The sequence below is a fragment of the Carassius gibelio genome, chromosome B3, assembly GCF_023724105.1.
Source record: "Carassius gibelio isolate Cgi1373 ecotype wild population from Czech Republic chromosome B3, carGib1.2-hapl.c, whole genome shotgun sequence".
Classification (NCBI taxonomy): Eukaryota; Metazoa; Chordata; class Actinopteri; order Cypriniformes; family Cyprinidae; genus Carassius; species Carassius gibelio.
Window position 1 is genome coordinate 26,729,769 of NC_068398.1, and position 22,691 is coordinate 26,752,459.

The 22,691-nt window shown below is 37.6% G+C and overlaps 2 protein-coding genes and 1 long non-coding RNA gene across 7 annotated transcripts in view; 1 reads left to right on the top strand and 2 right to left on the bottom strand.

Moving 5' to 3' along the window:
* The window catches only part of LOC127953790 (uncharacterized), a 12,928-nt gene extending 12,852 nt beyond the window's left edge, over positions 1-76 (bottom strand). The window contains exon 1 of the mRNA XM_052553091.1: positions 1-76. This exon is cut by the window's left edge and continues 610 nt beyond it. The gene's annotated coding sequence lies outside the window, so the exon portion shown is untranslated.
* Positions 1-7,086, top strand: part of LOC127953792 (uncharacterized) — a 12,685-nt gene extending 5,599 nt beyond the window's left edge. The window contains exons 8-15 of the long non-coding RNA XR_008153340.1: positions 72-256; positions 534-644; positions 745-849; positions 1,007-1,156; positions 2,540-2,665; positions 4,771-4,876; positions 6,558-6,647; positions 6,791-7,086. This is a non-coding gene — a long non-coding RNA (uncharacterized LOC127953792). The remainder of the gene's footprint in view (positions 1-71; positions 257-533; positions 645-744; positions 850-1,006; positions 1,157-2,539; positions 2,666-4,770; positions 4,877-6,557; positions 6,648-6,790) is intronic.
* The window catches only part of LOC127953786 (nuclear body protein SP140-like protein), a 72,484-nt gene that overhangs the window by 19,355 nt on the left and 30,438 nt on the right, over positions 1-22,691 (bottom strand). For 3 of the 5 annotated variants that reach the window (XM_052553082.1, XM_052553081.1, XM_052553084.1), the window contains 11 exons: positions 22,446-22,661; positions 22,226-22,365; positions 22,079-22,147; positions 21,245-21,372; positions 21,048-21,156; positions 20,466-20,540; positions 20,165-20,308; positions 19,891-19,960; positions 13,510-13,579; positions 13,078-13,295; positions 12,680-12,933 (listed from right to left, as the gene is read on the bottom strand). In XM_052553082.1, coding sequence (XP_052409042.1) covers positions 12,680-12,933; positions 13,078-13,295; positions 13,510-13,579; positions 19,891-19,960; positions 20,165-20,308; positions 20,466-20,540; positions 21,048-21,156; positions 21,245-21,372; positions 22,079-22,147; positions 22,226-22,365; positions 22,446-22,661 — 1,493 coding nt within the window. Of the gene's footprint in view, positions 1-6,785; positions 6,923-12,679; positions 12,934-13,077; positions 13,296-13,509; positions 13,580-19,890; positions 19,961-20,164; positions 20,309-20,465; positions 20,541-21,047; positions 21,157-21,244; positions 21,373-22,078; positions 22,148-22,225; positions 22,366-22,445; positions 22,662-22,691 lie in introns of those variants that run through there. The other 2 variants (XM_052553085.1, XM_052553083.1) reach the window with 2 other exon arrangements.

Sequence of the window (22,691 nt, forward strand, 5' to 3'; positions counted from 1 at the left end):
CAACTCTTTATATTGTGAGTTTTTTTGCAGCATCTTTGCATTTCTGAGAGTCTTTTTATTATTTGACTCAGAGGGCATGTTGGTTTCCTCAGAAGTCTTTTGAGTTTGTTTAGGTGATTCTCATACTTGATGCGAAAAAGCATGGTGTCCTTGACAACTTCAGTGCTTTCATCTGCAAGATGTACAAGAGAGTGTGCATTGTAGGACAAGAATTGTGGACCATACAGTTGACCAAAGTGAGAGACAACGAGCACCAGTAAGTCATTGGCATAATCACAGTATTCTTCAATCAAACTGTTGTTACTCAGGATGAAGATTCCCACAAAAAGTAGCAAGAAATTTTTGTACACCTGTGTGTTAAGGAGATCTTTCATCATGACAGGTCCGGTATACAGTAAAAACTGCCTAAACTCTGTTGCCTTCCACCTATCAATTTCTCTCAGTGCCCTTGGTTTCATTGCAAACTCCATGGGCACACTTCTCCGAGCATTTAACAGTCTTTCTGACAATGTGTTTATTTGAAATCCTGACAGCCTACAAGTCAGAGGACCCATCTTCAGCCACAAGAGAAGAAGCTGTCTCATGATGGTGCATGTAGTCGAGGGGGAAACCAGAGACCATGTTTAGGGATGTTTCTTCAAGAGGTGATGGACCGTGATGATGATCAGCATCTGTCTTGTTTCTGAAGCTCTCATTAGTTCTTAAAGGCATGTCAGTTCTTGGAAATGTCATTCTGTTTTCTAGGTACAAACCATCCTGTGTGCATTTTTCACATCCGTGATAGCCTGTGTGACCTTTAACATTTTTCAGGAATGCACGGGCAGGTGCATCACAGACCATCGAAAGAGAGTATTAAATTTAACATCACTCCATCAAATTCAAATCCTTTAGCTAATTAATTTACTTCAGAGATGAATTCTTGAAGGTACTCTGCTAGGGATGTAGGTTTACTTGTGCCACAAAATAAACGTATTGTCACTGGTTCCTCTTGTTTGATGTTTTGCAGTGTCTCTAGGATGGGCCAGAACTGTGTTGCTGAGCTCTTATAGAGTGGCAAACCATCAATGCTGACCTGAAGCTCCAGTGTGTGAATGTTGCGCAGAATGTCAACATTCTGATGTAGCACCTCTGCAATTGAATTCAGCACTCCAAGATGGTAATACTGGCCACCAGCCTTGTCTTGTATTTCAGGGTTTAAACGCACAGTTCCTAGCAATGTCCTCGAGTCTTTTGGCAGATTTAAACTGTGTAGCCGTAGAATGTTGAGCAATGAATTCAATGCCACATGTTTGAGTTTGTGTTCAGTAGCAAGGATGCCAAATCATCATTTAATGAATTTGGATCTGATTCTGTGTCTGATTCACTGACATCAGGAACACTTCTGACATCTTCAGTCTCATCGACATGAGAGAGACAGTCCATGAATGTATCTTCATCATCATTTTGACCTTGACCGGTTTTACTGTGCATCCAACCCAATTCTTTCCCCCAAGTTGTTGCCTGTATTGTCTGCAGTTGCTGATCCACCTTGTCCTTTGCTTTCCGTCTTAGTGTCCAATAGGATGGTTTATTTGAAGCCATAGTATTAAGACCTTAATACAAACAAACCTATTTTTTTGTTGTTTGTTTACTGGCCTACCAAGTCATATGCATTAACATAATGTACATACCTTTAGTTGGTTGACGGATGGTAATGGATAACTTTCTGTAGTCAAATTAAACAAAGGACATAGTTAAATGCTGAAATTTAAAATGACTACATAAATATACTATTACATATCTAAACTTTAATCAGAGATTGACAGTCTTCTGTAATTGAGGTTTAAACATAGATTAAATTCTCTTTTCATCACATAGTGTTCTTTTAAAACATCAGTTGCACCTAAGAGATCTGTTCACATATAATTATACATTTACACAGACAAAAGTTCGGTACTGGTTAGATTTTCATGTGTTTGAAAGAAATGGTATTACGTAAGACTGTTTATTTTATGAAAATACATTTTCACTGTAAATATATTCAATGTAAATCTTTTCACAATTGTGTGCATCAAATCAGCGTATTAAAATGATTTCCAAAGTATCATGTGATCACAGAAAAAAGGTAATATTGTGAAATATTTTTGGAAATTAAAAATATAGGTGTCTTATTTTAATATACTTTGATATATAATATATATATAATATAATTGTTCTGAGATGCAAAGCTGGTTTTTCAGCATCATTACTTCAGTCTTCAGTGTCACATGGTCCTTCAGAAATCCTTCTAATATGATGATTTATTATAAGTGTTGGAAATAGTTGTGCAGCTTAGTATATGTGTTTTATGTATTTATTTATTTATTTATTTTCTTTTGAAACCAGTGAACATTTTTCAGGATTCTTTGATAAAAGTTAAAAACAATAGCACTTATTTAAAATAGAAATCTTATGCAACAATAACAATAATGCCTTGCTTGGTGTCTATCTAATCTTCAGGTGAGAGTTGAATGGCGCTTAGTGTCTCGCGAGATTTTAATTGGGTTTCCTCTGTTTCAAGCAAGGCATTCGATTGGCTGGTAGGTGCTGATGTCGCGCTGCAAGAACAACATGGCACGGGTTCAAAGCCTTATTCAACTGAGAAAATTGATCAGCGTCATGGTACAAGCGAAGTCTGAATGGTTTGGTAAGGTGAACTTGAAACGAAATCCCGCAACCGTGAGTTTGTTAAACTGTTGTCACTGAACAGGACTTTTTGTGATTTCGTGTATGTTAACTGGACATCATATACGTTTAGTGCTTGTGTAACTTGATCCGGGCCGCTGTTATTACGTTAGCTCGGAGCCTCTGTTATTACGTTAGCTCGGAGCCTCTGTTCATGGTTGACTTGCCTTACATTTGTCAGAGCTGGTGGGTCTAAATCAATCCGAGATAGCCCATTACGACGTCCAATAATAAAGCAAACTTGTAGGAATGAATGAAAGCTAGTGAGCAATTTCGAAAAGCCGCTGAGTGTAAATCTTACTTGTTATTGCGGTGTAAAATACAAGTGCACTTGATTGTCCACTTAGTTTTTGGACCATCACAAATGGGTGTCCCTGAAAAGTATACTATTTGAGGGTACAGAGCGATGGATTTTGGATTCAGTGCAAGTGCAATGTATAGCAACATTTTACATTTCTACGTTATATTCCTCAGTACCAATAGGCCATAGCCAATCAGTATTGAACAGGGCAGCGCTTCAGATTTTCCCGCCCGACCGATGATTGGATTCGCTCAGAATGGCGTTGAAGTGAATTTGATGACGTAACGTACATCAGCTGTTTTCGCGAGGGGAAAAAAGCGCCCTTAACATTTCAGTATTTAGTTTAAGTTAGGTTGTTTGTATTTAAGTGTATGTGTTTACATGTATAATGATTCTTATCTCGAATATAATCAAACGTAAAGATATCAAAAGGCTGATTAATCCAAATAAATGTTACTTACCAACCACTTGACGAACTGACGACAAACTACAAACTTAAAGACGACTAATTAACTTTTAAAACAACAGTAGTAGAAAGACATGTAATGAATGAACAGGAACTTAATATATACAAATGGTTCTATTTACAGGTTATTAATGTGGGGAAAATAATCAAAAAATGTTGAGGGTACAGTAGGCTGAGGAAATCACAACGGTCATCTGATACAAATTACAACGGTCATCGCAAATATGTAGCCTACGGTCACGTGACATTCATTCATATATATTTTTTTATTTTTTTTATTATTTTTCCTGAGCTTAATACAAGAAACACAATGTGTTCATGTTTAGAGTTGTTATAAATATTGCTACAGTTTAATGGTTTAATATTGCTTAGATCAGATGTTTTTTTTTTTAGGGTGAGGGTTACCTCAAGGACATAATGTCAAAGGTTACTTGTTTGCTACCTCTGTTTATTTGTAAATGTAATGGGTGTTTTTTTCACCATATGTTGAAGATATTTAAAAATTTGTTTATTTTATTAGTTATTATATTTATTAGGCATTTTAAATTTAATTTGACAGTCAGTACTAAAAGAGTATGAAAATATTGAAATGTGTACATTTATCGTTTTCTCTCTGTGTGTCACATTACACTTGCCCTGAATATTTCAGTGCCACACAATTTGCCACAGTAGCAATGGTAATTTTTATTAATAATTTTTTCTCTATATGAAATTGGATATTTGGCAGTAAAGCACTCAAGTTAAGTTGGGTGAAATATAAATTTGTTTAAACAACATCTGTGTTAAGTCTTAAAAAAATATATATCTATGAAAATATTTAGTATTCTGACAGCTTCTCTGAGTTGGGTCTTTATAGCTTTTTCTTTTCTTTATATTTGCTCATTAAAACTCACCATATTCCATAGTACTAAACATTTTTAGGTCATGGTAGCCACATGTAAAACCATAAATGCCTCTTCACTACACAGTAAGAAAAAAACAACTTTTCTCTACAAGTCTGGTATTCATGAAAAACGGTAACCTGAACACATTTAGTATGGAGATAAATGCAAAAATTACCATAGCTTCATAACAATTTTTTTTTATTATATTCTATTATTTCTGTAACTGTTAATACAGGCTTGATTCCTGGTTTACTGTGGATGTTGGATGTAGTGATTTTTACAATGGCAACCCACAGACTCAATGTGGACACCTTGTTGTAAAACACTTTTTATTATTATTATTATTAACTGTGTATTATATTTATTCCTTTTGATATATGAGTGATGTGTCTGGCACACATTTTCTTTTTCTCTAGTTTCCCTGTTTCTTCTGCCTTGGCTGCACCAGCTGTGGAAACCAGACCTGGTGAGGACCCTCTCCTCCATCCTCAACTATTGAACCTCTTATATCACTCGGATGAGGTAATAAATTAAAGATTGTGTTGTTGGTCAGTGAATAGTTTGTTTTAAGCTGCAAATAATTTTAATTTTTCTGATCAATTTGATAACCACTATATTTAACCGCTGTATTCAGGGTGTCTGCAGGTCCTCAAAAAGTCTTAAAATGTCTTAAATAGTGTTTTCCTAATATAAGGCCTTAAAAAGTATTTAAATGTCTTAAATTAAGATAAGATAGGTCTTAAATATATTTGGTCACTTCAGTCTGATGGACCTAATGACTGTTTATATTCATTGGACAGACCGAAGATTTTTTTTTTTCTTCCCCTGCATCATCAGAGTGAATTGAAGAATACAAGTTTGCGCTGAGGCTCACTCTTTGTGAGAGACTTCAGATAGAACAAATAAAATGGCACACATAAACATGATATAGTAAAGTAATACCTTGACAAGTGAGCTATCTTGAACAATATTCTAACAACGCAAAAAAAAAAAAACATTGACTACCTTTACAAGCTGTTAAAATTCGGGTTATGGTCGGGTTAAGGTCACTATTTGGGTTTCTGAAACATTCGGGATAACCCGTTTACATGTGTGAGCAGAGAGAGTTACTCCTGTATACATGGAATGTGTAATCAGTCGCCAATATCCTGATGTAAACTGCGACGCACGGTTAGCGTCTGGACGTAGGACGCAATGTGCGTCATATCCGATTCGTCTTCCTGTATCCAAAGACTCAAAAGACCAAGATTCCTTGCGAATAGAACATGCGCAGAACACACATTTTGATGGGGATATGCCGAAACGCATTTACAAGACCAAATATTCAGGTTAGAAAAGGGTACCCCAGGTATAATATGAGCATATCCGGGTTTTTGCCGGTGTTTACATGGCCGTGCGCGACCGGGTTATTGCTAATATCCCAGTTTTGAACGGGTTATTGGCTGCATGTAAATGTAGTCATTGAAAACACCTACAGAGTGTATGCATTACGTGTGTTCATTTAGAATGTGCACTGCATGATTCAGTCTATTAAAAGACATCGGGGGAAGAACATGTGTATATTAATACCTCTTAAATATAGTTAATCAATTTTGGTAAATTTCACATGGCAGTGCCTTTTTTTTCCTCAAAAAATGACCATATATAAATGTAATTTTTTTTTTTTTTAACAACAGTTTCATAAACTATACGTTCTATTAAGAGACTTACGTTTTTGCACTATTTCACCAACAAAAATAATTCCAAACAAAGCCACAGTGCTGTTTTGCGCGTCTAAGCTACATGAAGGCTTTTTGTTCCTGAATGAATCAACTGTTTTAATTACTCACTTATTAACAGTTACCTGCTGTCACCTACTGGTGGTTTTTAATGTCAGATTTAAAGTATCTTTTTAATTCAATTAAATTCAAGTTTATTTGTATAGCGCTTTTTAAGATACAAATCATTACAAAGCAACTTTACAGAAAATTACGTTTCTAAAATATTTAGTAGTAGCTTATCAGTGGTGACTGTCAGTTTGTGCGCATATGACAGGATTTTTCAGAAAAATTAATCAAAGACATAGTCAACCAGACAATGAACATTATTAACAGCAATTATTATATAATGCAGTAACACTTGTAGCAATATTTGTTAGTTCTGTTGTTGTCTCTGGGTTAGCATCATCTGAGGTCCTCTGAAGGTCAGCATTGTCTCTTCTCAGGTGATCTGGATCCAGACCGGAACTTGTGTAAATGGGATGAAGATCCCAGCAGAAACAGAGAAACAAATAGAGACATCATAAGCATAGCTGGTAATGTTCCAACACAGTAAAATTAATTAGTTTAACCCAAACTAAAGAATAATAATGTGTTTTATATGATGTGATGCTCTTTTTGTGAACATTGTTACATAAAATGCTCTTACTCTGTTTCTTTTCTTCACCCAATACCTTAGGACAGACCAGCCTGTGATCTCCTAAGACACCCAGATTCACCCCTGGTCACGATCATTCCCTCACCTGTGTCTCATCACAGTCCATCACCAGTGTCTGCACCCTGCATACTGCCAATATTATGGATTTCTGTTCTGGAGAAAGATGCCATTCACAACATAATCTCTACACAATATCAAACTCAAATAATTTAGTCTTGCCAAACAGTTTCCCTGATTTGTTACTGTTCACAATGTAGCATGGTCTTGCCTACCTTTGTCCATTCAGTTATTAAAATGTTTTTAATATTTGTATTGAATATATCTCAAGTTTATTATTTAAAAGCAACTTCACTTAATCTTTCCCTAGAAGAGATAATAGGTGTGTTTGACTTGAAGCAGTGCTGTGCAGACCGATCGAAGTATGACATCACAGTACCATGAGAGCAATAAGACGGCTTCATATATAGGTCCTTCTCAAAAAATTAGCATATTGTGATAAAAGTTCATTATTTTCCATAATGTAATGATAAATATTAAACTTTCATATATTTTAGATTAATTGCACACCAACTGAAATATTTCAGATCTTTTATTGTTTTAATACTGATGATTTTGGCATACAGCTCATGAAAACCGAAAATTCCTATCTCAAAAAATTTGCATATTTCATCCGACCAATAACAGAAAAGTGTTTTTAATACAAAAAAAGTCAACCTTCAAATAATTGTTCAGTTATGCTCTCAATACTTGGTCGGGAATCCTTTTGCAGAAATGACTGCTTCAATGCGGCGTGGCATGGAGGCAATCATCCTGTGGCACTGCTGAGGTGTTATGGAGGCCCAGGATGCTTCGATAGCGGCCTTAAGCTCATCCAGAGTGTTGGGTCTTGCGTCTCTCAACTTTCTCTTCACAATATCCCACAGATTCTCTATGGGGTTCAGGTCAGGAGAGTTGGCAGGCCAATTGAGCACAGTAATATCATGGTCAGTAAACCATTTACCAGTGGTTTTGGCACTGTGAGCAGGTGCCAGGTCGTGCTGAAAAACTAAATCTTCATCTCCATAAAGCTTTTCAGCAGATGGAAGCATGAAGTGCTCCAAAATCTCCTGATAACTAGCTGCATTGACCCTGCCCTTGATAAAACACAGTGGACCAACACCAGCAGCTGACATGGCACCCCAGACCATCACTGACTGTGGGTACTTGACACTGGACTTCAGGCATTTTGGCATTTCCTTCTCCCCAGTCTTCCTCCAGACTCTGGCACCTTGATTTCCAAATGACATGCAAAATTTGCTTTCATCCGAAAAAAGTACTTTGGACCACTGAGCAACAGTCCAGTGCTGCTTCTCTGTAGCCCATTTCCTGCACACGCCTGTGCACGGTGGCTCTGGATGTTTCTACTCCAGACTAATTTTTTGAGAAGGACCTGTACTTTTGAATTGCTCTCACCATACTTTGTCATAATTTAAGCGGTGCTGCGCAGAATGAGTGTCTTTGTAACCATTCTCAGTAGATACTGAAACCATATTAATGGTGCTTTTAAGTAAAATATTAAATGTAATATGTAAGGTAAGCCATGGCTGGGTGTACATTCCACATTTTTAATGCTGTGGAGGTAAAGAACTACATGAACTAAAGCCATGAATCACCCCTTAATTATAATAATCAGGGTGATCAATTATGTCAAATTCAACATTGCTCCAACAGCCCTGCCAGTAGTTAACCAGTGCTCCTGAAGACCACAAATAGCAGGTTCAGTAGTGTTTGAGAAGGCTTGAAGCTGAACTTTCCAGGAAGTTATATAGTTATGTAGACAGGTGTTGGTGTGACTAATTATTGAGTAGTCTATTGCTCATTATTATGCTGTAGTTAACTTATAGGCAGGATGTACAGTAATTGCATTAAATACTGTATAGACTAATGAACATTTGTCTAAAACAATAGTGAATTTAACAAACATCTCAAGTTTAACATTTACAAGTGTGTAAATAGTACAGTAATGTTATTACACTTGAAGTACAAAATAATCATACTGTAGTTTATTTGGAGTAACTTGCTCAACATATATATATATATATATATATATATATGTGTGTGTGTGTGTGTGTGTGTGTGTGTGTGTGTGTGTGTGTGTGTGTTGAGTACAATCACTAATCTTGAAATGTTGAACACTTAAAACCTACAAATAGTCAATGATCTTAACGCGCTGTACAAAATAACTTCCACACGCGTTTATCTTCATTGACAGGGACAGTTAGACAAACCGATTTAAAAGTGCATGATGGATTACATTGTTAAAACATTTTTTTTTGTGCTTTTGTTCTTGTTTGTTTCCAGTAAAGTATGTCACCTTTTGTCTGATCATTTAGACATTAATGTTAACGAAAGCGCACAGTGTAATTCTGTGCACATAAGTAAAGAAAAAGTGTTTGTGTCTCCTTGAAAACATCAATGGAATATAATACATTTAATAAATAAATGTATGTCTACAAAATAATGTGATGTTTGCTTTTAAACATGCTATATACGTTATTGTACTAAGAGCAAATCACAGAACATGGATTTTAAATGATCGTTATTTCTTCAAGTATTTCCCTTTAAATTAATCAAGGATAGCAGCTTCCAGTTCTCGACCGGACATGCCGGCATATTTCGGGTGATAAAGATACGTCGTATAGATGTCATTTAGATGTAGGGAAGACGTTTCATTTAACAGCTCAAACAGCCGATCTACAGACGATCAAAATACGACTATAAAAAAGGAATCCGATGTTTATCAGATGATGCGCTCTTCAGCAGACGTCTCCGCGACGTACGTGTGCTATCTGGGTATGTGAGAGAGAGAGAGAGAGAGACCATACACAACATGTCTCACCATAACTATGTATTATAATATTATCGAAGGTGATGGTTTCCCTCCGTACAGCGGCGACCCAAGCCATCTGACGCCTCTTGGTGATTTCAGACACCTTGTGTTTTTTTTCCAAGTAGGAAAATGTTGAAAACTAATATGATTCACGAGGCGTTTGCCCTGTCGATCATGAAACCGATTACAGCAGTTCACAATACAGCAATACTGAACCATTTTCCAAAAAATAATCAAAATGAATGACCAAATGACCAACGTTACCTAATGCCTACTATACAGTACATCTACTTCTGTACCGCGATTCCCACAATGCATTGCGACGTGACGCAACGATCCCGACCTCTATTGCCATTTGCAGAAACTCCATCGCTCCAGGTAAAAAAATAAACAATCAGAGCTGGGGTCCGTAACTTTGTTTGTGTTCAAAATGTAGAAAAAAATTATATAATAAGCGAGTACATTTTCCAAACCGTGTTTTTAGCTTGTCCTGAATCACTAGGGTGCACCTAAGTGTTTATATTCGGACTATTTTAGATTGCTTCGGGGGTACCGCGGCGGAGTAACCCAGTACCTTTGTGATTCTTCATAGACATAAACAGAGAGAAGTAGTTCCGGCTACGATGTTCTTCCGCAAGATGCAAGCAGTTCTGTTTTTTAACCCCTAGAGCGTCAAAAGTTACCTACCACAGCTTTAATGTACTACAAGGCAAGCAGGTGGCTATGAACCAGAGATGTATAGTAACGAAGTAGAACTACTTCACTACTGTACTTAAGTACTAAAAGGCGGTATCTGTACTTTACTAGAGTATTATTTTTTTCTCCTATTTCCACTTTTACTTCGGTACATATTTTCGCTGAGTTTAATACTTTTACTCCGATATTTTTTTTTATGTGCTGCATCGTTACTCGTTACAATTATGATGTTACGAATCATTCCATTACAAACCACTGCCAGAACTGTAGATGGCAGGTTTGATGAAGCTGGCACATCATTGAGCGAATCAAGCGATTAAGAAGACTGCGCATGCTGACTGAACTGCTGTCTGCGAAGAGAGAAATGAACACCGAACCGAGCCAGATAATGACTCGTTCACGAGTCAAGAACCGGTTGCATCGGTTCTCGGATGACCAGTAACGTTAGTTCTTTCTGACAGTTCGATTCAGTAAACCAGTTGAAGAAAACAGTTCACCGATTCTTTTGCGCTCGATGCAATGGCGTCATTGGCGTTGACTGCACATTGGCTCATAACATTAAGAATCAGTTCAGAATCAATCACCAAAAGAATCAGTTCGGACGCGTCTGACAGAAACGGTTCTTGACTCGTGAACGAGTCATTATCTGGCTTGGCTCGGTGTTCATCTTCATTTCTCTCTTCACATCAGTTCAGTCAGTGTACTGTTTGAGTCAATGAATTACTCCGGGATATTGGTTTGTTTTAACTCAGAGGGAGTGTCAGACACATTAAACAAGTTAAGCTTAATTCATCTGTGGATTAATGCGTATTGGAGACGCGAACTGTTTAAAACGATTCAGTTTGATTTGGTGAACTGTTTCAAAAAGATCCGGTTACATCGAATGATTCGTTCGCGAACCAGATATCACAAACTGCTTTGTTTTTAACTGTCTTACAACAGACACGGAAGAGAAGACAATGCTGAATAAAGTCGTAGTTTTTGCTATTTTTGGACCAAAATGTATTTTCCATGCTTCAAAAAATTCTAAATGACCCTCTGATGTCTTAGGGGTTTGAAACAACATGAGGGTAAGTTATCAATGACATCATTTTGCAAATTGGGCTAACTAACCCTAGTAACTGTTTTTTGTTTACAAGAAGTTACAGTCAAAGGAATTGTGATTGTCCTTTAGGTTAATAATTTGAAATAGTAAAAACAATATGTTCAAACTTTTGACTATTTTCTTTAATAGCTACATAACACAATACTTCTACTTTTACTTTCAGTACTTGAGTAGTAAATTTTAAAATAGACTACTTGCAATACTTAAGTACAAAAAATGTTGAATACTTTAGTACTTCTACTTAAGTGTGGTGCTTAAAGAGCACTTCTACTTCTACTCAAGTCACTTTTTTGAAAGAGCACTTGTACTTTTACTCAAGTATGGTTCTCTAGTACTTTATACATCTCTGCTATGAACACAATGGGAACACTTAAAATGTGGCCTAATAACAGACTAAGATGATAAAGATAATGGAGTAGGCCTAGCCTATATGTCTTGTTGTTGACTCAACGTATATACAGACCAGCAAATATAAACGTGCATTATGAAATGCATTAAGTGATTTTAAAAGGATCAATTCCGTACAGGCAAGCAGACGAGTACAGAACGCAGTGCGTTAAATTGTACATTAAACTTTTTCCTCCTATAGAAAATCATAATAAATAAAACACATTTAGCTTAATGGACAAAGACAGTGATATAAACGAGTTGTAGACAGTTTATTCTATATGGAAAAATGCTTAACGCGAAACTGCGCGTTGTGTTTATTCACCACCACAGCTTCTTGTCTCCATTGGCAACAAGCACGATTTGTGTCGATTGCAAGTGTCGCAGGTAGCAGAGAGTGCAAGTAGTGATTGCAAGTGATATTGTAATTTAGTTTATTTATTTTTTTGTCTTCGCCACCTGGCTACTGTTATAAAATGTTGGGAAATTCAAACAAAAAGTAAAAAAAAAAAATCAATAAAATAATGCAAGTGATGTCACTAGTGGAAGTGCAAGTGTCTGAGAGTGCAAGTCTGAGAGCGCAAGTGCAAGTCTGCAGCCAGACCCTCTTGGATGCTAGAGCCTTGATGTAAACAGGCTGTGTGCTGTATTAACCCTTTCAACAACATTAACACCACAAATATGCAAATAAGAATGTAAACTTGGGGTTTAGGAATGTACGCTGTTAACCCCAGGTATATTTTGTATACTGTGCTCATATGATTTGGATCAGAGTGCATGTTAATACAAGCCCACCCAAATGTCAAGATCAATTTTTAGTATTACAGTATAATTTAAACAAAAATATTGGTACCTCTGACACTGGAACATTCCATGGAAGCAAATGGACATCCAGTATTTTTTCTTCCTGTCCCTCAGTTATTGGTCGCAGAAAAATAAGTACTTGGGCAATGACAGGGGAATGAGAAAAGATCCTTTTTATGAGCCCAAAAAGGGAGAGATCGTGGATGTCAATCTTCACATAAGCTTCAGTCACTTCAAGCGGATTCATTATTGCTACATTACCACCAGTGAAATGTGCTACAGCTAAACAATCAATTTCGTCCTCTGTAAAACACATACAAATTGTAGATAATTATATTATATTATTTAATATATGCAGATGGTTTTACAAAAAAGCTGATTATTTAAACCCTCACATTGTGAGAATTATATCCATTGATCAGAGTTAGAATGTAGAAATTACCATACCTGCGAACATTTCACAGTGTGGAAGGTGTAGTCCTGAGATTGAACCATTAAAACAGTTAATGTCATATAAGGGTCCTGCAGGCTGCATCACACCCAAACCAACCAACAGACAAGGATCCCATGAGACAGTGTTATAAAGCACCTCTCCTTCACTCTCCATCACAAACACAAGCCTGGTCAGACTGCAACGAAACTGACCAGCATATGGACACACAAACCTGGAGGACAGAACATTTTCATGCTATTAAATAATAATGACCTCCATATTTTATTATGTAAAAATACAGGGTGTGGATCAGGGTTTAAGAAAGATAAACCCAACTAAACCAGCAACAGCAATTTCCCAGAAAAAGGAAAGAAGATGATTGAGGTTAACACAAACGCACGCACACACACAAACAAATACACACACACACACACACACACAAATACCTGTATACAATTTTGTGTTTGTCCTTGTTACGTCCCCTAAGTATTTTAGGTGTGAACTCTTCTGTAATTTCTAAGGTCTGAGGTAAAGGAAAAAACACTGGCATCTAAAATTTTCAAACAAGGTCCAAAATGATCACACACTAAAACTTATATTAAGAATAAATACAATATAATACAATACAAAAAACAACAGAAGTTTAGCAACTAGGATAGCTAAAGTTTTCACCATGACATAATTGGGATGTCAGCTTTCAAAGATCACATAAAAGACAAATAGCTTTGAACAAAACGGGTGTTTTGAGGGCTGCCCACACATGTTTGTTTATGACTTTTATTCTTTGGCCAAATTAGAAGTAATGGTTCTCCCTGCACATTTATATGATAACTATTGCAATGCAGAGAACTAATAAATTGCTTTATCCTGTGAAGTTTATCATCATGAAATTATATATTGGGGCACAATTGTATGTCCTGACTGTGTCACAGTATCAGAAAGGACCATGCATGGTTTCTCAAAACACATATATTGTGTCAGAGTGCTACACAAGAGGCTTTAATAATAAATGGGTTAAATATAAAAAATAGCATATAGAAATATTTAAAATGATAATTTCTTCTATTTCTCCAGATAAAAGTCCTCTTAGCATCATGAAAAACAAAACGCATTCAAATTCCAAATTAATTGTTGCCAAGAAATCACGCAAAAAGCACTCCCCTTATTATCACAAAAAATCGTCACTCATTTCAGTTTATCAAAATATCACAAAGTTCTGTTATAATTGGTGAAGCTGTACACTGTCCAATGAATCTCTTATTTTCATTATGTTACACTTTGTTATAATGAGAGACTCCTGAGCATGCAGCATTGAACAAAATGGGTGTTTTGAGCGGCAAATGGATTCTAACTAAAACGCTTGGCTAATGTGTTCAAGAAAACAACAGAAAATATCAGTGATTAGCTACATTAAATGATGCCAAAAAACTTTATAAACAGAAATGCTTTAGTTACTTAATGTAACCTTGGTTCCCCTGAGATAAGGGAACAAGCGTTATGTATGGGAAAACTATTTTATTTCCTTTTTGCTGAAGCCTGGTTTGTTCACGTTTGTGTAGCTGCACAAACCAATGGCTCTTTAGCCCACCAAAAGGGGTGGGGCTGACAGCTATATAAGTCGTCCCATAGTGCCATTCATCAGATCATTCGACTGAAGTGACGATCATCGATTCATGCAACTTGTAGTGCGGCAAGTGACATTACACTGATTCCCTTATCTCAGGGAACCAAGGTTACGTAAAGTAACCAAAGTGTTCCCTTTTGAAAATTCACTCCCGTTATGTATGGGAACAAATCCAATCACACTGCACTACAAGCAACAATTACATGCTGCTCTGTGAGCCCAGTGTAAGAGCACTAATAAGGGTATTTTAGCTGATATAATAAGCTTAGCAGAAGGCATGAGAACCACTAACCATATGGGAGGATTAAACAGATAGATTCCACGCCTGCAGAGTGGGGATGTCTAAGTTATAAAATCTGGCAAAAGTGGACGACGACAACCAGTCGGCAGCCACACAGATCTCACTGACATAAATGCCACTGGACCACGCCCATGAGGAGGCCATTCCCCTTGTGGAGTGGGATCTCACACCAATAGGGCATTGCAGTCCTTCTGATACATAAGCCAGAGCTATTGCATCAACAATCCAGCGAAGCAGTCTGCTTAGTGACCGGCAGACCCTTCTGGTGGCCTTCAAAGCAAATAAACAGCTGTTCAGACTGCCTAAACAGTTAAAAACATTCCACATAGTGTCACAGTCTTCTGTCGTTCTGTCACTGTATTCTGTGAGTGTTGTGTTTGTTTGGTGCCATGTGCTCTCTCCTGTCTTTTTCTGACCCCACCCACCTTGTTACCTCATTATTGTTTAGTTGCTCCACCTGTGTTTCTCCCTTTCCTCTGGACTCCATTTCCCCTAAACTCTACTCACCTGTTATCTCGTTACCTTATTCCTTGATTTAATTTGTCCCAGCTGTTTACCTGATTGTCTTTCCTTTATAAGCTTCCTGTGTTTTCTGTTCTGGGCTCATTTATCTTACGTATGTACTGGTTCATGTCTTTGATGTCTGGCTGTCCTGTGTTCAGTCTAGTTGTCTATGTCTAGTTGTAAGAATAAATGCTATTCTGTTTTTTTCCAATTTGGGGTGGTTTCAGTTGTGCCAGGGAATATTTCTGTATTGAGAAAAATGTTGGGGAATAGGGTGACCACCTGCTAATAAGCCCAAGGGGGGACAAGGGGTATGTTTCTGAGGGACAATGTGGGACACCTTGCGCGGCAGGGCCCCCTAACCCATGGGCAGACTCACTGATAGCAGTTTACCCATTTCTAGCACATACCACCTTACATGGTATATTAATAATGCCCTGTTCCCCTAAACATGTGTAATTGCTGATGTATGCTCATGACAGAATAGACAGATGCACTTCCACTTACGATTTACTTAGTACTTATTACTATTTTATTTATTTTTCATTACAATTTATTCACTTTAAATTAATTATAATATAAATTTATAGGATTAAAATGAATTGTAGTTGCTCAACACCGCAGTAAAAGTAAAAAAAAAAAAAGGTCTAACATCACAACTCCAGGGAAGGGAATTCACTCATTCACTAATCCCTATAAAGTGTATGGCAGTTGAGTTCACTATATCAGGAAGGAGTGAACAAATAAATAAGTGAACGGATTCGGACAGTGACGTATAGCCTACACTGCACGTGAGACTTGGAGATGTTGCAAAAACATTGCCATGTGTACTTTTATATTACATGTAACTAATTTAAGAAAAATAATACTAATAGCAATAATACTCAAAATTACTTTATATACATACCTTCCGCGTCAGCTTTGTGGTTTCATCGATGGTATATAATAAAAAAAAAAAGTGTAATGCTTTTATGTTCATAATCATAAAATGCTATTAAAATAACGTACTGAGAACAAAAATAAACACACATAAACGTTCATAATTATGTATTTATTACTTTTAGTATCTTGACACTTGCTCAAGCAGCGTTTTGAGCTCAGATAAGATGGTTGTTGAGCGTCCTCAGGCGACCGTTAATTTTACATCAGAATACACTACCTGTTATTAACGGAAAAAATGTCAATTATCCACCAAATTATCATCATTTTAGTAAGTTAACATCGATGCCACCTCAGTAAATTAGTCATATTTTAAACTGAGTTATTGCCTACATAACATATTTTTATATAAACAATGTAGGAAAAACGTTAAAACAGAAATAATAATAATGATGTAAACTTCATCTCTCATTCAAACTCGCTCGCTCCCGCTCTCGCAGTAGTGTGCTGAACTGTCAAGTAATGTTCGTTTGGCTGCCTGGGGCTTGAGGATATAGAGAGAACAACTTTTTTTGAGCAAGCATTGATTATGCGTGACACAGTCTCAATTTGTGGGACGCATGAATTGGGCTTCAAACGCTGTGCGCGCACGCGCTACGCGGGACGGGTGGTCACCCTATTGGGCAATGAGAGTTGTCTTTCAAAGTCCCAAATTCACTGTACTGTCTGAGGATGCAGCACCTAATCACCCGGGGCTACCTTGCCTCTGGACAGCATGTCCGCTCCCAGGTTCATCTTGCCCGGCACATTAACCACCCCTAAGAGAGGAGTTTGTTTTGTGCCCAGAGAAGGAGGCAACGAACCAGACTGTATAAGGTGTGAAACCTACTGCATGCCTCACCCAGAGTTGGATGCATCCCTCAGGGGGTGTGTCATCTCCGGTGTGAGGGAAGCCATCAATTGCTGAATTGTCAGGGACTGATCCAGCTAGATCCATGCCCGCATTAGGGCGGAGTCCACAACAGTTCTCAGAAAACTGTTTTTCGTCTGGGCAAAAACTGGCTCTTGCTTGGGTTGATGACAACCTAAGACGCTTTAAGTGGCTGAGCAATAGCTCTTTGTGAGCATTCAGTTCCTGTTCTGATCTGGCTAAAACCAGCCAATCATTAAGGAAGTTCAATACGCGGATTCCCATCTGCCTGGGAGGGGACAGAGCCACGTCTATGCACTTCATAAAAGTGTGTTGGGTCAGGGACAGTCCAAACAGAAGGACTGCATACTGATAGGCCACTCCCTCAAACCCGAATCTCTAGAACGGTCTGTGGCAGGGGTCTATGTGCGTATGTGAAAGTAAGCATCTTTCAAATCCATGGGGCAAATGTGCGTGAGAATTTTCTTGACCATCATAATATTGAACGACCTGCGCATAAGCGAGCTGTTCAGATGTCTGAGATTTAGAATAGGTCTGAGTCAGCCATCTTCTATTTGGAATGAGGAAATAGCAGCTGAAAAAGCCTGACTTACTGGTGCACTATTTCCACAGCGTCTTTTGCAAGCAGTGCTTGCACCTACTGCCAGAGAACAATAGCTTTGTTGTCCTGGAACAGAAGTTTGAACAACACCCCTGAAGCGGGACGGCCTGTGAGTGAACTGCAGAGAGTATCCTCATCTAATTGTTTCCAAAACCCATCTTGAGATTCCCAGAATGGCTGCCCATGCCATATAATGGGAGGTGAGAGATTTAATTTTATCAAATGAGAGCTCGCCTTTAAAAAGCTAGTCTACATTTATGTAAGTGATTGCGAGCAGATGAGGAATTTTGGTCTTTAAAAAGTATTTGGGTCCGCTATCACAGCGGTAAAATATTCATGCATGCGCTGCACCTGCAGGACGTGACCTGCTGAAAACTAAACTCCATCTCTAAGAGGTGTTCGAGGTGAGGAGGTGAGGAGTGAAGGTGAGCTGTTTTTGAGGGCATTCCGGCTGAGGTGAGAACGGGGCCCCTCCTTTTCCTCTCTAGGGCCTTAGGATGGTTTCGGCGGCTTGAGGTCCAGCGGGCTAACGCTGTGCCGGTTTTGCAGACTGGGCAGCAGGGCTCTTCTGGCGGCCCACAGCCACGGTGCCAGGGCACTTAGGGAGGAAGTGACACAGCGCCTCTGACGTCTTCTGAGCTTCGGAAAAACGTTCAGTGAACCCACGCACAGCGGAGCCAAATAGAATTATCGCGGAGACTGGCGAGTCGAGGAAGGCCATTTTTTCAGCGTCCCTGATCTTTGTCGGCATTGGCCAGAGATGGAGCTCTAACACCACCAGGCTGGCCATGGTCTTGCCAAACGCTTGCGCTGTGGCCTCAGTAGCACGCAGAGCGAGAACCTTTGCTGTATGCAGCTCTTTGGTTGGCGGGGTAAAGCGCCATTGGTTTGTGCAGCAACACAAACGTGAACAAATCAGGCTTCAGTGGAAAGGAAAAAAGGAGTTTTCCATTACATAACGGGAGTGAACGTTCGAAAGGGAACCAAAACTTTTGGAAAATTTTGTGAAATATGTATTTTTAATAATAAAAAGTAGTTTTTGTCTGCTTATCCTAGTCATTAGTGTTTGACTTATTTAAGAAGAAAACAGCATTTTCTGTATTTCATTTCTGAGCTAAAAAAATTTAAAATGAATAGATGCAAAATTACAGAGACCTTCACCGTACTGGAAAGATAGCATTACAAAAAAATGCACAGAGACTATACAGTATATAGGATTGACATTGAGTGGTTGAACTAGGTATTGCCGTCCAAATTCAAAATATTTGAAAGGGTTTTTTTTTTATCTGGCCCCTCCTCCTCAAACCTGACACAAACGCTGGTTGCCAGCTTGCAACAGGAAAGAGCGCACTTGATGATGAATTAAATTAAATACACAATGTTTTCTGCCTACTTGAAACCCGGGGTGCCAAAATACAACTGGGCAAACTGGCGGTGGGCGCCAGATCCTATATCAATTATATTTGGAATTTCCAAAGAATTTTTGAGACTGTACAACAACAGTTTGTTTCATATGGGTTGATCTCTGCCAGAAAACGTATTCTTTTGTTTTGGAAGAAAAAAAGAGATTCCAACTCTTAAATTGTGGCTGACAGAGTTGACGAGTACACTACATTTTGAAAGAATCAGGTACACCCTAATAGACAAGATTGTGTTATTTGAAAAAATGTGGTCCCCTTTTATTGCCTTTTTAAAAAATTGTGATTAATATGTTTATTATGCCTTCAGTACCTACTTTTACCACTGGATTGCACTGTTTTTTTGTGTGTGTGGTTTTTTTTTTTGGGTGGGATGGGGGGTAGATGTTTATTTGTTAAAATGTAAGTTTTATATGTTTGTATTTAAAAAAGTGTAATTACAAGTGACTATCTGCTAATATTTCTAATAATAAAAATATTAAACCAAACTGGCGGTGGGCGGGTTTTACAAACCAAAACAGATAACTTTATCTTTGAAAGACTTGTAAAAGAGAGCTGTCATTGGATACTGAAGATTTTCCGGAACTCTTCTTCAAACATTTGTTTCAGCCTGGCACCCATTCGGCCAAACTCATTGTCCTTTAGAGAGCAAGAGAACAAAATACAAAAAAAAATCTGTCAAAAATCAGATTTCCTCTTGTAAAGTTAATCACTTCAACAATAATCATCAATAATGTCCAAGATATGTGTTCACATATCACATGTGTTCACTTAATTTTAACAAGCTATTGATCTGTCATTTGGCAATTTATTTATTATGTAACATGTTTCAGCGACTCTTACCTTATTGAACATGCTGCAGTTGCTGAAAATGAGCTGAAAGTCAGAGACGAATGCTCCTACCGTCTGATACTTTCTACTGTCCAATTTCTGCTTTATTCTGTCCAGCCACATCGGCTCAGTTATGAACTTGGAGTATCTGCGCACCTGGAAGTCATTTTATTACTGTTTTTTAATGCATTATAAATGTAAAGTCATATTTTTCATCAATTCTTTTCTATTTATATTTTACATTAACTAAGGCAAGAAAAGAGTAATGGTCACATGTAAAAGACAGCAAGAAGAAAAAAGGAGGCAATCTCACTGTTTGTCGTGGATCCTCAACAAACACCTTCTGGATGTCCTTTCTGTACACACATAACAGGAGGTAGTGGCAGTGCTAAAGATGACAAACAACACACATATCCACAGTTAGGCCCATAAATAATTGTTCTGTTTCTAAACCTGCTAAGAAGTCTATGTAGGCAGCACTTTAGGGAACTGAAGGCTGTTACAAATTGTGAGCAACTTTAAATGTTTGTGTTTATCTTCTATATTAAGGTGCCGAATTTGTGCGTGTGTGTGTGTGCTCTTGTTTTTGTCACATATCAGGACACAACTCTATATAATGACATGGGTATGACACAGGTGTTACAAGGAGAGTGTGACTTATGAGGACATAACCCATGTCCCCATTTTTCAAAACGCTTATAAATTATACAGAATGAGTTTTTTTTTTTGAGAAAGTAAAATTGCACAAAGTTTTCTGTGAGGTTTAAGGTAAGGTGTAGGTTTGGTGTAGGGCCATAGAATATACATTTTGTACATTATAAAAACCATTACACCTATGGGATGTCCCCACTTTTCACAAAAACAAACGTGTGTGTGTGTGTGTGTGTGTATTTACCAATATGTATTGAGACACTGGGGCATTGAAAGCTTCTTTTTCAGACATGTTACTGGTGTCACGCCACTGTTGATTGTTTCTTAACACGCACAAGGTACAAATCCATTCCCTACAAGCAAACACACACACATACAGGATGAATGTTCAACATACATACTTGCTGATTTAAAGGTGTTCAATATGTTTTTCTCTCTCACCCAGGTGAGTCTCCGTGTACAGCTGGTAGGTGACAGTGTGAATGAAAAGCTCGTGGACACTCGTCACAACACACAAGATCTCCCTCAGAGTGACACACATAACACTCGTCATCATTTTTCTGGGCCAGCTACTCACATGATGACATGACACAACATTTTATCACCATCACAGAAATAAGCTCAAATGCATTTGGCTCTTCTTTCTTACAAACTAGTTTTGATGTATTGGATTCTAATCACAACAAGTAATTTTTTTACTGCGAAAAGGGGAAAAAAATTGTAGTCCCAAGATTTTTTTTTTTTTAAACATTGACATTTCCATAACCATGAAGGGAAAAGTAGAAAGAAACTCATTAATAAAAGTTTATAACCAGTGAACCAGGAGCAAATGTAAAATGTAAAAAATATAAATTTAAAATAAAAATGTTATATTAATATATGTTTAGTGGTTTTCATGAGTTTATTCTATGAAAATCATTTTAATTATCATGTACACATTAATGTACATTTGAGGTCAAAAGTTTACATTTCCCTCTCAGAATCTGCAAAATCAACAGGGTCATTTTTTAAATTTCAACTATTATTTTTTTTTTGTGGACTATATGTAAACATCTTTTATTTGAAACATCTTATTCAGGTCAGTAGTAAAAAAGTAGAACCCTCTTAATTTAGTAAAATAATTAACATTTTGTAGATTCTGGGGGGGGGGGGGGGGGGTTAACTTTTGAACTCAACTGTACACATTTAAAAGACTTAAGAGTTTAAGTTAATATCATAAATTATTTTTATGATGACTGCTTATGATAAAATATTTCAGGTAGAGATGTTTCTCACCATGTCTTCCTCTTGAGTGCTGCATTTCACACATTCACACAGAAGGGAATGGATGCGAAGAACCTTTTTCTAGAAATGACATACAAACAAACAAATATATAATTTAAATAATTATACTTTTTATATGCTATCTTTCCCATTTGTTACCTGGAGTAAAAAGTTGAGTGTTTTTCCATAGCACAGTATATCTTTCTTCCAGAGTCCATCAGTGAGAGTCGGTTCCTGCTTTACAAATTCCTCCGGAGTGAACCATTTTTCCTCAGTACGTATACACTTCCCACGACTCCCTGCAACACAACATAAACTTACACACTTCCCACTCAAACCTTTGACAAAACAAACACACTGCTGCACACAAATAACTTACCTGACGCAAACCTGTATTTGTACAGAGTCCCAGTGAGTGAAACACAGGTGACTGGTAAAGAAGGAGCCTGGAAAACAGACAGATCTGCCATGTCTTCTTCCACCTCCTCCTCTTCCTCAACTCTTCCTCTAAACTCTGTTCCTTCGCTCCTCCCTCCCTGCTCCTGGAAATCTTCAGCATCACTTTCCTCCATCAAACTAGAGCTTGTTTCTAAATCTTTAGGAATAAAACACATTACTGCATTCA